The sequence below is a fragment of the Lutra lutra genome, chromosome 16 (assembly GCF_902655055.1).
Source record: "Lutra lutra chromosome 16, mLutLut1.2, whole genome shotgun sequence".
Taxonomy (NCBI): Eukaryota; Metazoa; Chordata; class Mammalia; order Carnivora; family Mustelidae; genus Lutra; species Lutra lutra.
The window spans coordinates 1919944-1935894 of NC_062293.1; the positions used below are offsets into that span (position 1 = coordinate 1919944).

The 15951-nt window shown below is 52.6% G+C and overlaps 1 protein-coding gene across 1 annotated transcript in view; it reads right to left on the reverse strand.

The window, feature by feature from the left end:
- Positions 1-15951, reverse strand: part of RPTOR (regulatory associated protein of MTOR complex 1) — a 315386-nt gene that overhangs the window by 244222 nt on the left and 55213 nt on the right. The window contains 1 exon segment of the mRNA XM_047708089.1: positions 4275-4377. Within this exon segment, the coding sequence (XP_047564045.1) occupies positions 4275-4377 (103 nt within the window).

Below are 15951 nucleotides of genomic sequence, written 5' to 3' on the forward strand. Positions count from 1 at the left end.
CCGGGGTGGGCACCGAGCCTCGTCGCCCTCCCCATGACTGCTGTCCCCAGCCGAGAGGTGGGTGCCGTCACCGCTCCGCTGCTGGACAAGGACCTGCTGACGTGAACAGCTGAGAGGAGGAAGGTGAGGGTCCCGACGGACGCAAACCTGTCGGACGTCGCACAAAGCTGGAGAGGGACCACCGCGTGGGGACGGCTGCCTTCACAGCGGGAGCGCTCTCGACGCTACCCGGCCACCCAGCCCCTGCAGGGGGTCTCCCTTGCGACCCCTTCCACAGCCATGACACACCTGGATGTTCACATCCTGAAAAGGGCAGAACCAACCCACCCTTGGGCCCCGGGTGGCCTCACCCCGCCAGCCGAGCCGCTCCACGGCCTTCACCGCCTGAACCCCCGGCCCAGCACCTCTCGCCCCCCACACTCTGGGCCCTGGCTCTGCTGCTCTTCCTCTGGGCGCTGCTGGTTCTGGGCCGGCGACCTCCCCAGCCCCCGTCCCCAACCAGTTCCCCCTTTCTAGCTTTCCCCTGGAAGCTGGAAACAGCTCTGCTCCCAACACCCGGAACCGCCAGCCCCTGCTAAACGCAACCTCACCATCTCCACGCTGGGCCCCAGCTCTCAGGTCCTGCGGCCACTCTCATCACGCCTGAAACCTACAGCCCTTGTTCAAAATGCTACCCCTCTTCCTACGTGAGCCCGGAGCACGGGGCCGCGGCCGGGCGGGCAGCCGCTCCGCGATGAGAGGCTCGGAGCCCGTCCACAGGCTGGGAAGACGCATCTCCGTGGAGGGCCTGGGGACCTGGCAGGGAGGAGGACAGACACCCGTGGGGGAACGGGCAGGACACAGGAGTCTGACGGCAGCGCAGACAGCAGGGAGGAGAAGCCGCCTCACGCGAGAAACCATATCAAGGCTGTCAGAGGAGGGAGATACAAACACGGAAAAGTCCTGCCGGGCTGGAAAGGAGACGGTTCTTAACCTGCACCCACAGTACAGAAATACAGACGTGAACGTGGGTACACAGACACATGTGTGCACACACACGCATCAGGGAGAGAGGGAGCAACGAGGCACTGGTTCCCATGAGGACACCAGCACCCAGATCCCAGTTTCTAAATCTGGATGTCGCCGATGGGAACTGGGCTCCTGGGAAGCGTGCTCCATGCCCGGACGGGGCGGAAAGCAGCAGCCGGAAGTCAGGACTACTCGACAACAGCACGAGACAAGAGCCACACGAGCCAGTGGGCACAGGGCAGCCTGGCAACGGGCACATCGTGGTGAGCAACGGCACAGCAGACTGTGACCCTCTGAGTGAAAAAGGAAACCGTGAGTTCGCGCCGAATGCGCTGGACGTCAGACGAGGCCCACCCACACAGCTGCGCCCTCGTCTCCAAACCGGTCTGATTTGCAAAGGGGGAGGGGGGCGCTCAGCAGAGGGTTCCGGCAGCACCGCTACATCGAGTGGTAAGCAAGTCAGCTGCATAACCAGTACCAGGACGAACACACTGTGTGCCACCCGGCACGGGCCGTGGAGGAAGGCAGAGCTCTCCTGTGACACTCCGCTGCTCCTCAGGAAACAACAGGAACAGAGCACTCCACCAAACCCAGCCTGTGACCCTCCAGGTGTCACGGTCATGGGCGTCAAGGAAAGACTGACAACCTAGTCTGATTTGGAGGGACTAAACCCAGGGCATCGCACGGCGCTGAGCCAGGTCCCTGTGCCACAAACAGCATCCTGGGACCAGGGACACACCTGAAGGCACCCCGGTCCCCCCTGGTGGTGACGCTTGTGCGAATCACAGTAACTCACAGGGGTGGACGGGCACTGCAGGATCTGGCGCTCGTACGGAACAGGGAAAAAGCTCCTTAGCTCTGTGCTGGCAAGTTTGGGAATTTTTTTTTTTTCCAAAATAAAAATTAAAATATGTACTGCTAGATACCACTGCAAATTTGCCGAATCCAGTGTCCAGGAATCTTCTTTCTCTTATTCCACACTGTTAAAACCACATCAGAAGGGTCAGCCCCATTCACTTTCGAAATAAAGGGCAAACACCGAATTTTTTTAACTTAGAAAAGGTGTCCGTCCTTTTGAATTCAAAATCCACTACAATTAGTACAGAGTAGATTACATTGCTAACTGGCAGAGTAATTTTAAAAACATGGTATAAAAAATCTATTCACCTCTGCTCAGCGGGGAGCCTGCTTCCTCCCCTCTCTCTGCCTGCCTCTCTGCCTACTTGTGATCTCTGTCAAATAAATTAAAAAAAAAATTTTTTTTAAAATCTATTCATTTCCTGGACTTTTCAAGGCAAGGAGGAAATGAGGAATTCCTTTCATTTTCACAGACATTGTCCCATAAACACCCATCGAAGACACTGTGAGGTACGAGGGAGGGCTCTTTTGATTTCTTGGGGGGGGGGCAGAGAGAAAAAGCCCAGAGAATCGAATGGAAGCCGAGGGTCCTCCCCGGGAAGGTACAATTCCATATTCAGACACCTCGACCCACAGGATCCCAGAGGGTTCACGCACCTCCGGGAGCACACCCTGGGATCCAGGTTGAGGAGCATTGTTCTAGAAACCGAAGGTAAGAGTACTTCAAGAGGGAGAAAACAGAACACAAGTGGTAGAATCCAGCTTTCAACAAGGGGTAAATGAAGTGGAAACTGTCAGTGGTGGCTCCTAAGAAGTCAATTTCACCGGCACAGACACCGGGATGTGGCAGAAAGCCAAGAAGGTCTCTAGGGAAATCAGCTACTCTGTCACTGGGCGTGGGGATCAAGAGGCCTGGGCTGCAGGCGGGGAGGCTGTGAGACAGACGGTCACCCTAAGACCCCAGAGACAGTGAGACCGGCAAAGTGAGAAAAACAATACCGTCTGCAATTCAGACTAGAATATAGGCTTCGGCTCCCCCCACCCCATCCCATCCAAAACAGAGTGTTCCTCCCACACCTCTAGTGAGCCAATCCCCACTTCCTGCCGGCGAAACCCTCTGGGGGCTCTTTCAGTGAGCAAAAACAGCCTCTAATGGAGGTTTTTTCCTTAAATCCAAGCCCCACAAGGCTGGCCTTCACATAGCAGAGGAAATATGTCATTTGTAATTTTTGTTTTTTAAAGCAGATGAAGGGATTTTCTGCTTTTGCTGAGAGATGGAAAAAGCTGGAGGGGGGAGGGTGCTGTTGTCCCCAATCCCATCAAGAACTAAATGATCCACAAAACAAACAATAAAAACCCCACACTTCACTGTTAAATTGCGCCAAAGTTCAGAGAGAAAATAATCCCCAATTCACCACAAACTCCTCCGTGAAACAAACAACGGGACTACTTCTCAACGCATTTAAATGAGGGCATCATTATCTTGCTTCCAAAACCAAAAAAACACATTGCAAGAAAAGAAATCCACAAACCAATACCACTCATGAACACAGCTGGAAAAATTCCTTAACAAATTATTCGCCATCGAATCCAGCAATATATTAAAAAGATAACACCAGGCATCCAAGGTTGGTTTAACACCCAGGACTCCACCAGCATCATTCACCACATCAACAAACTAGACAGGAAAGCCCGGTGATATGTCAGAGATGTTGAGCAAGCACTTCATAAGAATCGGCATTCTTTTTTTTTTTTAAGGTTTCATTTATCTGAGAGAGACAGAGAGAGAGCACAAGCAGGCAGAGAGGCAGGCAGAGAGAGAAGGAGAAGCAGGCTCCCCGCTGATCAGGGAGCCCGAAGCGGGGCTCGACCCCAGGACCTGGGACCATGACCCGAGCCGAAGGCAGCGGCTTAACCCCCCGAGCCCCCAGGCCCCTCGGCATTGATTCTTGACAAAAAATCTTCCAGCAGACTAAGAAACATCCTGCTGAACGGTGATGGCCAAATGCTCACCCTCCCACGACACCGAGCTGCTAAGCACTGGGCAGGCCTTCCTCGGGGAGAACCAGGCCTCCTTGCAGTACGCACAGGAAACAGCCGCTCCGTTTTTTTTTAAAGTATACAAAGCTACTACCACGTGCAAATTTAAAAGAGAAAATGCTATAATCCAATAATCATTACTTCCTAATTGTCCCTGAAGCGCTTCATACAGGACAACTCATACCTTAAAGGTTCCCAAAAAAGTTCAAAAAGAAACGAAACTCTCTGATTCACGAAAACCAGGGCCGGCCTGCAGCGCACTCAGTCAGCGGGGGTGGGGGGCCAGGGGTTTAGGGCAAGCCCCGCCCAGCCCAGAGCCCCCAGGGACGCCCGCCCCAGCACACGGAGGAGGGAGGGGCCGCACCTACCGATCCAGCACTCCAAACGCGCACAGGGGGTCGTCTTCACCACGTCGGGAGGGTCCACGCCGACATTCAGGCATAAAACTAAGGCCACGCTGACCGTCTTCATCTGGAAACACAACAGAAACAAAATTATTCAATATGCATCGCACTGACACACTCTTCCAGCTCAGAGATGCTCCTAGAACGCATGAAGCCCTGCCCCCATCGCTGGCCTCTGCAGCTGTCCTGGGCCACCCCCAGGTCCTGCCGGAGCAGCTTCCTCTCTGGAGGGGTTTCGGAGCAACCGGGGCAGGCGGGAAGAGGTCCACAGAGGGAGAGGCCTCCGCAGGCTTCCTTATGATACGTGTCCAGAAACAGAACTACTTGACTGAAAAATAGGAAGCCACTTGCTACATTCTGCCAAAGTCCTTTGCAAAAACGCTGCACAAACTTACGCTCTGACAAGGGTATGCTACTCTCATTATTTAAAGTCATTCTGATTTTGGGAGAGAAAAGTCGTCATACTCATCCGGTAGCATTCTTTCGGTATTAGAAACACTGGAACTTCTTCCAGTGTGTGGTCACGATTTGTAACCTTCTGTTTTGTGGATTTCCTACTCGTGTCTGTACCACAGCACTGGCACTACTGACTATTCCCAATTGACTTCGCGTACTCTTTACATATGAAAGGCTCCATCCACATTATTTGTTGCAAATATTGCCCTAGTCTGGTGTTTGCCATCCAGTTCATTTCCTGCCTCTAGACATACCAAAGCCTTGGTTCTATCATCTGACGCAGCTTCCTGAAGATCTGACCTGTTCCTTCTCCAGCGGCCCGGCATGCAGAATGTCAGCCCTTCCGCCCCAGTTGCTCAAGCCAGAAACCTGCAGCTCATCCTTCAAACGTTTCCTGAGCACCTGCTAGGTGCCCATCACTGTTTTCAGGCGGTGAGGATACATCCATAAATCAAAGGAGCCAAAATCCCAGCAGAGGGTGGTAGGGGTATCACTTCAAACAGATGCGAGGGCTCCGAGCTGGTTACCAGCCCTGACCCCCCGACCCCTGTTCTTGAACAGCAGAGACCACCCCTGACTCCCCACCCTGCCTGCTTCGTCCCACCTCTTAACTGCCTCCTGGGCCTGTCCCCTTCGCTATCTCTGCTCCCGGCCACAGCCAAGTCCACGCCAGCTCTGGGCTGCAGTGGCCTCCCTGCTGCCCCATCCCCAGGGCAGGCTTGGCGATACAGCAGGAGCATACCTTCACACACACCTGCTCACTGCCCTGCTCTGTCCGTCCCAAAACTTCAACACCCCCATCTGAACTGCTCAGCGCGCCCAGATCTTGAGAACCCAATTCCTGCTGAGCACGCCACCCGCCTGCCATGGCCCCGCCCTCAGTGGCTCCACGTCCTCCGCCCACTTGGCATGGCCTGGGGTGTGACCTGGAAGCCTGCGCTTCCACTCTACCAACCCCGACTCTCCCTTGCGGCCTCTGTGCAGACAGCCATGTCTCTAGGACGCTTGTCCCCAAACCCCAGTGGCGGCTGTGCCACCCAGCACCGTGCTCTCCTGCTGGCAGGGTCCTCAGACCTGGGCTTCCGAGACCAGAGCTGACCCCCATGGACGCCAACATCCAGTACATGCCCGGGGCCCAGGACATCCCGCTCAGTGAGGGTGCACATGGATTTCTTGGGTGTTTTAACATGTTTTGCGTTTAACCCTTCAAGCCATCTGGATGTTGCTGTGCTATATGACATACCAGGAGGAACAGTTTCTGTCTCAAAACACTAGCCAATCACACCAATTCCCCCTGTTAAATAATCCCCAAACTCCCAGGTTTGTAGGACGCCTATAGCATATATAAATTCTCAGATAAAACAAATTCTACTTCAGGCTAACTGAATGTATCCCGTCATCACATCAACAGTACTTGTACTGGCACCACACTGATTTAAGTTCTCTTTATAACATTTCACAATGCTTGGGAAGGAAGTTTTCCTTTCTCACAATCTTTTTAAAGGTTTTACTTAGCTTTATTTATATTCATCTCTTTTCTTCCCAAATTAATCAGTTAGTTATTCAATTTTTTAATCCCATAGAGACTTTGACTAAAGTTGCATTAAACTGCATGTTGGTAACACTGAGCATTTTAAATTGTCTTCTTTGATCTGAGAATTCCACCTGTGAGAATTTGTCAGACAAAAATACCAAAAAATATAATAAAGGGGAAGTCTGTATGTGTAAAGATTTTCTTCACAGCATTTCTTATTATGAAGAACAAGTAGAAATGACCTAAATTTTAAGCACGCCATTATATTCTCTTAACAGAATGACACTTGAATTCTTGTAATGTTAAATGAACAAAAATTGATTCAAAAACACCCCAAAAATCGTACTAATCACATAAATTAATTTTGTCGAGAAGTGACAACCTCCTAATACTCAATTTCTCTGTACAGGAACACAGTGTGTTTCTCCATTTATTCAAATCTGCTTTTGTCAGTACTGTTTTCTTAGTTTTCTTCACCAAGAAGTCCTGCTCATCTCTTTTAGGATCATCCCTGGACACGTCATATATGTTTGGGGCAAGCGTGCTTCTACAAGTGTACTCTCCCCATCGTGGTTTCTCGGGATAGCCGCTAATGCCTCTGTTAGTCACTTTATTAAATTCCTCATTAAATGTAATTACTTCTTGGTAACCCTCCACAGGGCCTGTAAGCTGACAAACTGCTACGAATAATGAGTCTGTCTCGTCCCTTCCAACAGCTCGTTCCTTTCTACCTGCTTCAGGTGTAGGCGCTGCCCACAACTTCCAGAATACGGTCGCTAGTGCCTATAGAACATGGCAGCAGCGAGCTTCGTGCTGGTTTTAATGAGATGTCATGAGTGTGTCTTCATGGAGAATGCGGCGGGGACAGGAGACACACGTATCACCACCTTCCCGAAGCTCGTGCTGGCGCGTTTCACCGAGGAAAGACCTCTGAGTGTGAGTATGACGCACCTGTTCCCGACAACCAAAACCCAAAGGGGGTTTTTGCTTTTACGAGACAAGGCGAAAGGCAAGAATTGGAAAGGCGAGTGGCTGGCAGTGCAGCCGCAGCCGTGGAGGCGGTGCACCTGCCCCGGGGGCCACGCACGGCATCTCACGTCCCGCACCCCCCATCCCAGGCTCTGGGCCGTGTCTGAGAGCATCGGGGTTTCACCTCTGCTTACTGTGTGCATTAGCAAGATGTGTCCCTAAGGTCTCAGGAGAGCCCGGGACGCCATTTCTGGGGTCTGGGGATGCTCAAAAATGTTCTCCCACATGAATGAATGTTCCTGTGCTTTCTGCCACTTCAGCTCAGGAGAGGTTTCATGGGAGCGCACGGTTTTCGGAGAGCAGGGAACCGGCATAATCTTTATCGCATCAAGAAAAGATACCTGTGTTCAAAACAGAATTTAAAGTATGTGGGGGGAGAGTATTCAGTCTTAAAATATACGTATTTCTTAATGATAAGTCGCTTTCTAAAGGAGCCGTACGCCTGCTGCCAGAGACGGCCAAAAAGAAGAACACCGTGGACACGGGCCAGAATCTTCTCGTTATGAACCATAAAAAACAAACGGTCCCTTCATGGTCAGGAGAAAGGGCAGAAAATCAATCAGAGAACAGCAATGGCTATGGCTTTTCTTCGTCATTTTCCAATATTTAAGTGATCAGTATCGATGGTCCCACACTGCTGACCCGCCGTCTTACAGCAAACGGGGCCTTTGAGCAGAAGCTGCTCCAAACCGGGAGCCTCGCGGAAACCTCTCTGTGGCCTTCCTACGGCCGTGGTGAGTCATACTGACAGCCGCCCTGCGACATCTTTCAAGCGAGGGTCTGTCCTGTGCTCTGGAACCGGGAGGTGTCGGGAGGCACCGGGAGGTGTCGGAGGCAGTGGGAGGTGTCAGGAGGCGGTCGGTCACCCTCAGCCTGCAGCGAGCCCCAAGCCGCTTCGCTCTGTCGCCCCCGGGCCTGCTGGAAGGGACTCCTGCTCCGAGAAAACATCCACCTCTACGGGTCAGGTCTCATTTCCAAAAACACGGTCTGCCCCATCAGAGCTTAGAGGCTGTCTGTAGTCTTACTTGGTCCTCCATCTGCGAGGGATCGGGCTCCAGAACTGCCAGGGTCCTTCACAGGGCCCAGCCGAGGGAGCGACACACAGCTACGTGATGGGACGCCAACCCCATGGGGCCTCAGGTCCAGGTCGGCGCCTCTGAGCAGCGGGCCTGGCAGCCAGCCGGCCCCGGGGCCCTGGGAAGGAAGGGGGCAACCCGTTTCGGGGAATGCATGCTCAGTGAGCTCCTACACTCCCCCCACTTGTGCCTCGGGGAGGCCCCGGGCTAGGGCACCTCTGACCATTTCTGAGCAACTGCCTCTAGCTACCCTCACCCCCTAATGGGCAGAGGGCCAAGAGACCTGAGCCCTCCGGCCACTGTAATCCTTTCCTAAAGGGCCCGGAACCCGGTGCTCATGTCTCCACCTGCTTTTTGGCATAGCCTCCCTGGGGTCAGGGAGGTGGTGCAGGACGAGGCAGGGCATCCGCACAGCACCCGCCAGCCCCGGGCACGGTGCCACCATCTTCCTCCTCGGACGACACTCCAGACACATCCCCTTCCTCCAACCTCTACAACCACACTTCATAAGCTTAAGCACACAATTCTCGGTCAAATCATTTCTGATCTAATTATAAAATTATTATGTCAGAAAGTCTCTAAGGGCTTAGACAGAAATATTAATGGAAGACCAGTGATCACCCTTTCATCCACGAGATGCTAAAGGGCCCCATGTCCCCAGGTCTGTCACCAAGCACAGTCTTCAATAGTGACTAGACGTCCCCGTGGCCACTCTGCAGGTGAGCAAAAGGACAGCGTGGTCCTCAGACTGTGAAATCCGCTCCCCTCCATCAAGGAAGACGCGGAAGGAGAGAAACTGACTTGTCCTTGCCCATACAATACACACCTGACCCTACATCTTGAGTGATGACTTTTTAAGAAAACAAGAGAGATCAAGAATATTCGGACACACGGATTAGAAGAACATATCTGGCAGAACCAATTTAATTCCACCAGTGGGAAACGCTACCAGTGAATATCCTTAAGCCAAACACGTCTGTGCCTCCTGTAAATTTCAGTCATGCTGGCCTGATCCCAAACACGCTAAGTTTGAAATTCTTAGCTAGACTCTAAAGTGCCTTTTTGGTGTTTTATTTTCATTTCTCATTCCAAAAGTTCCAGATTAATGTTTTTTAATAATACAGTCATAGCATTAAGAGAACGTAAGGGCCATGAAAGTTAATGTACCAAAAACTGCATAATGGTATATAAAATAACCATTTTGGACTTTAAAACATTTCTTCTTCAGTGCAATGTAATTGAAGATGACAGTTATGTCCCTGGAGGTTAATTCTGAACTTGAAAGAGTATCATCTCAAGAAGCTATAAAAATTAAGTGGTCATGGAAAATGTGACCTTCGTCATGTCGTTAGTTCCAATCGCTCCTGAACAAGAGCCTAACCCTGAAAGCGAGAGGCAGGTGCGGACGACCTCTCAGGGCCTGGGGGACCCTCTCCACTTCTTGCCTTCTACTGCCAGGCTGGGCTCCAGCCGTACAACAAGCAGCCCTACAAGTCTGGGCTCCACCGTACCTTGGCTGGGAGGTGGGAGAGGCTGGGGACAGCCGGGCAGCAGGGGCTGGCCCTCCTGAAAAGCCTGGCCAGTGTCCTGTCATACGGTCCTCCGGCACCAGGTCTGTTTTAAAACTCAAAGGTTTTCAAATTTACAAAAAGATAATATGGTACATGACTCATATCTCATAGAAGATACCCAAAAGGGAATGCATACATTCCATATTCAAAACCATTAAAATTTCCACAGTGAAATGCACAGATATCCACCCCCCACAGGATAGAGACTGTTAACCAGGTCACATCCACTTTGTCACAAGACAAGAGGTGAACACCTTGCCAGTGTTCAGAGCTCTCTGGGTTCAGAACTGCAGACCGACCACCAACCTGACCTGTCCCCAAGCACGTGGCACCTCACTGATTAAAAATACATTCACGCCTGCCACCATTCAAAGCGTTCAAAACGGAATCACAAGGATTCCTTTGTTTTCTCCTACTTGACTGATTTGATAAACCACATATATTTTATTTTATTTTATTTTAAGATGTTATTTATTTATTTGAGAGAGAGAGAATGAGAGAGAGCGTGAGAAGAAGGAGGGTCAGAGGGAGAAGCAGGCAGGGAGCCCGATGTGGGACTCAATCCCGGGACTGCAGGATCATGACCTGAGCCGAAGGCAGAGGGTTTAACCCACTGAGCCACCCAGGCGCCCGACCACATCTATGTTAAAAGATACAGCTGACCAAGCAGCACAATCAAACCTGAATAGAGTAAGTTCAAAGCCTACACACAATGTCACGCAAGCTGTACGCAGGATGAAGACACTACAGCGTGTTAACGCGGCCCGTCACTGCTTTCTGCTACCCACGCGGTGAGCTGGACTCACGAGCAGGTGTCATGGGAAAGAGACAGGAAGCAAGGCTGGGGGCTGCCCCGTCATCCGCTACCCCTGCCTGTCCGAGGCAAAGCCGCCCAATTCCCAGCAGTGCTTGTTAAGATGCAGAGCGCCAAGCAAAAACTTTGAGCAGAGTCGAAGCTACACAAATGCATAATTTATAAAGGAAGTCGGAAACTAGAACATAGAGCAAACAGAGCAGATACACCATGGGGCGGGGACGGGGTGGGGGGGTGTCACGTTGAGAAAAAGGAAAAACAGGTTTGCCTCCTTACTCCCATCCCAAAGACTGCTAGAGAGACGTGAACAGTAAACCTCGCAAGGAGCACATCAAATGGAATTTCCGCCGCCCGGCCCCGGCCCTGCAGCGCAGCACAGATCTCGTCAGCAGCCCACAGCCACCGCGGCAACCTGGCGATTCCCCATCTGCGTATTCCTTTGTTCATTTCCGCAGAACCGGAGCCAGCAAGGTCCCTGAATTTATGAGTCCGTTCCCTACCTTCAGCCAGAAGCCTCATTTAGGTTTCAGCTCTCTTTTTTGAGGCTAAATTCTCTCTACAGTTCCCTGCATTTAAAATCTGCCTCCACTCCTGTAAGGCTAATGAAAAGGGAAGAGACAACAGGTAACTTTTCAACGTGGAAAATCACAGTCGTGTTCACAGCCCTCCTCTCCATCCTGCGTGCCACAGCGCCCCTTTCTCACCTCTCCCACCGCCCCCCCCAACCACCCGGGACTGGGTGTGCACTCACTTCCTGCGTCCCAGGCCCTGGAGAAATTCAGGTCCCTAAAAATCAAATGAAAGAGTTGCACACAAAATAGGTGTATTATAGAGATCCTAACTGCTTTAAAGAAACCGGAGAAATCCCTTCTAGCAGGAGTCCTACACTGAACCTTTCTGTGACGCCTCCTGGAACCGTCGTCTCGCTGATGCCACCTGGGCCAACCTGGACGTCGGTGCGGGCGTCCGTCAGGGACACACCCACCCTCCTCTGAGAAGCCACCTTCTTGCAGTAGGCGGGGGAGGGATGGCTTTTCTTTTTTTTTTTTAATATATTTTTAAAGATTTTATTTATTTATTTGACAGACAGAGATCGCAAGTAGGCAGAGAGGCAGGCAGAGGGAGAGGGGGAAGCAGGCCCCCTGCTGAGCAGAGCACCCCATGCGGGGCTTGATCCCAGGACACCGGGATCATGACCTGAGCCGAAGGCAGAGGGTTTAACCCACTGAGCCACCCAGGCGCCCCTGGGATGCCTTTTCTTACAACACCGTATGGGGTTAAAGTTTAAAAAGAAAATCCAAGTAATTACCAGTCTCCTTACCTAAAAAGTGAAAATAAAACTACTGTGTCACAGAGAACAGGAAAATACAGTCGCTTACAAATTAACTCTAAATAATTCAACAACGTAAAATCCAAATGTGCTCAACTTCAATGCTGTTAGAGCCCCGGGTCAGGCAGGCTTGCGGGGCAGAATTCAACGGCATACGCGAAATGATGCCATCTCCTCCACGACAGAACGTGACAGTGCGGTTAGAGATGCATTTTCCGGGGCGCCTGGCCGGCTCAGTCAGTGAGGCGTCTGGCTCTGGGTCTTGGCTCAGGTCCTGATCTCAGGGTTCTGAGGTCGAGCCCCACACTGGCCTCCAGGTTCGGCAGGGGGTCTGCTTGGGATTCTCTCTCCCTCTGCCCCTCCCCTCAAAATAAATAAATCTTAAAAAATTACATACTTTCAGGTCGCCCACGTCTGTTGGTGGGCTCCAGTGGTAAATGGGTAAACTGTACAGTATATGAATTATATCTCAATAGAGCTGTTAAACAGATGTATTTTTAAGGACTGCTAAGCGGCACAGAGGCACCCAAACAGAACTCGGGTGGAAAGAGGAAGGCACAAAACCGCGTCCACATCGTTATTATTCTGAGTGTGTAAACACGCACATGCAAAGATGCAGAATAAAAAACAGGACGTCACAAGTGGTTTCGATCTCTGAGGAGAGGAAAGTGTGGACGATTCCTGGTTTTCCCTTTGTACCCGGCCTTTCTGTGTATTTTCTAATTCTCCACCGTAAACAAGTTATTTCTAGAAGCAGGGCAAAGCCATCAAATGATTCTATTACAACAGTCAAGGATCTCTCGTGCGTGCATGCATGCGTGTGTGTGTGTGTGTGTGTGTGTGTGTGTGTGTGATTTTCATGACATTCTGAAGGCAGAGAAACAGCTCGCCGGGCGGCTGCAGCTTAGACGAGTATCCAAGGCAACGAGCGCGCTGGGATCGTGAGAGGAAACGCAATGCAGGCGGCGGCGCGCTCCCGGGGACAAGCCAGTGCTCTGTCCCGAGCTTCCAGCCTCACGGAATACAGCCTTGTGATCCGCAAGTACCTGGTCCTGGCAGAGGGAGTACAGCGAAGGGTTCCCACCCCTCTCTCCTCCACCCCTTCCCAGTTTAGCGCACACCCAAAACCCTGCTGCTAAAATTCCTTTCCTGGGAATGAGATTTTCCTTCAATAAATGGGCTGATTTCAAGGCTGCTTAGAGATTTCTTTCATTTGATAAGACCCTGGGTCGCCGCTTTCCCGCTCCTGATGCAAATTAAAATGGGCAGCACCACCGTGGGAGCAAGCTGTTTGTTCAGGACTAGCTTCTCTCCCACTCTTGCTTATCCAGCGGTCTGATACCCGAGACACGCACTCGTAGAGACAATCCCACGGCAAACAACATGACTCAGAGCTCCCACACAGGCTGGAGACGCAGCCCCGTGGGGCCTGGGCCGCCCTGATAACCGGCACTCGCAACATCGAAGTCCATGGGTGTGAAGTGGGGCCACTTCCTTCCGCTCCCCGGGTCCTGGCTGGCCGGCAGAGCTGACGAAGCAGCTCTCACAGGTCCCGCAGCTCCAAGGGGAGGGCCCGGTGCACCCGGACCGCGGGGCCACGGAGAGGGTCCCAACCTCATGAACGCTGTGGGGCAGAGCATGGCTGAGGGCTCTCAGGAAGGCTCGTCCGGACGATGGGAAGGACGGCAGGTCCGCCCGCAGGGTGCCGCGGTGAAAGAGGCACGAGGCACGGCAAGAACGCAAACGGACAGGAAAGAACCAGGGAGGAAAGAAACTTCTACCCCAAAGAGAACAGGTGACAGCGTGTGCAGCTACGGGGCGGCAGCGGTGAAAGGCACAGGCCCGTCAGAGGTCCGCACACGGACACTCTGAGAGGCTCCCGTTCGGAGGCTCCCGCGGGAAAGGATGCAGCAGACATCGCCACCTGTGGTCCTTGTAACCTGCTCAGCACCTTCTGGACATCTTGGCAACTTCCCGTAGTACGGGCACTACCTTCCCAAGGGAGAGAACCGAGCAACTCTGAATCACTCTTACAACGAAGGGGCCGGCGTGTGGCCTCCCTCCTCCAGGCAGACGCACCTGTCTGCTCCAACAGGGCCAGCCCACCCCCCACAGGGAGTTGCACGACAGGGACACCATGAGGAAGGCACCAGAAGGCACCCAATGTCCCAGCTGTTCAGCCCCCTTGGCGCCTCGTAACTTCAGAGTCTGGTTCTAAGTCGTCCCAGAGAGCCTTCGACAATTTCCTTTTCGGCTCATCTTGCGTGGACTCTGATGGCTGTAACTAAGAGCTCTGGGGCTCTCTGGGGGACAGGACATTCTGAAGCTGAAGCCATTGTTGGAGCTCAGGAAACGGGCACGTTGTAATCATCACCTGCTTGAGGGTCATCACACCCGGGATTTTCCAAGATGCCGTTATCCCAAAGAGTGGGACCCTTGCCTCCCGTCTCACACAGCCTAGCTGACCGTGTGTCAGGGAGACAAGAAGGGAGTGGCAGGTCACAGCTGGGCCATCAGGGAACCGCCACCACCAAGAATCTCCCCACGCCCTGAACAGACCACAGTCTGAAGCAGCCGGAGGAGCACCTTGACCTCACGGTGCTTTGGGTCCACAGCTGGTGCCGGACGGCAGGTCTGCAGGAGAAGAGACTCGGAAGGTTCCTACGGGAGGGCCCAGGAACAAGAGCCACAGGGGGCCTGTGCACGCCAGGGCAGGCAGGGAGGACTGGGTGGGAGGGGGAGCAGCGGGCCTGCAGCGAGCGGCCAGTGACTTTCCCTGCCACCCACAAAAGGACAAAGGCTTAGCAAACCTAAAATAATGTCAGAACTCCCCCCGTAGGGCACTTCTCAAAGTGAGCAGTGACCACAGGACAGGGCCTCGGGTGAGAACATAAACATGAAGTCATGAACGTCGACACTTCAACTTCTCTAGAAGTCCCGCCGGTGGAGGTGACAGCATCGTGAACTTCCTGGGGGCTGGGGGCTGGGGGCTGCTAAGGCAGCTGACAGCAAGCCTGGATCTATGGCCAGGCCCAGGGCCCAGAATTTAAAATCACGCGTGAGCATAGGCCGCTCTCCACCGGCTGCTTCAAAGCAGGAGTCAGGATCTGAGCGGTGAGGCGTCTCCTACAGCCCGCCAGGGGCTGTGAACTCCTCTCCTCGACACTCCTGCAACTCGGCCCCAAATGTTTCCTCTTCCACATTCTCCATCTGCTCCGCTCTCAGAAACTGTTGTGAAAACACGCAACGCACCGTGGTGCGTGTGAACAAAGCAAAACCTCACCTAAAAGCACGGGTCTGTGAATGGGGTGGGCTCTTCTGCTGACTGCCACGCACAAGGATCAGTCCTGAAGAGGCCATAAAAACCATTAATAATCCCCACAGAACCTCTGACTTGAGAGACAAGGAAAGAAAACAAGCTAGGTGAGTGCTGGTGGCAGAAACTCTCCTCTTGATAGAGTAATTTTAGAGAAAAATCCAAGTGGAACCTCAGAAAGACAATATCTAGATTGATTATTTTTCCTTTAAAAAAAATTTGCAAAACCAATTTCGAAAATGAACGATATCCTGCAGGGAACGTTTCGAACACGAATCACAGCAAGGCGTCTGAACCTCTGAAAGCCGGTTCCTTCCCCCAGGGAGGCCGCCCCGCTGCCCCTCTGTGCCCCCGCCCCTGACCCACCAGGCCTCTCAGACCGACGCACGGGGCTGCGGGAGACTCTATTCGTGGGTGGGCCGTTCTGGACTGTGGGCCTGTCCACCTTACCAGGTCACCTTTGAAGCTGCCGGCCCTGGGACCCTTGCTCACAAGAGGAAGGTCCTGGATAAACG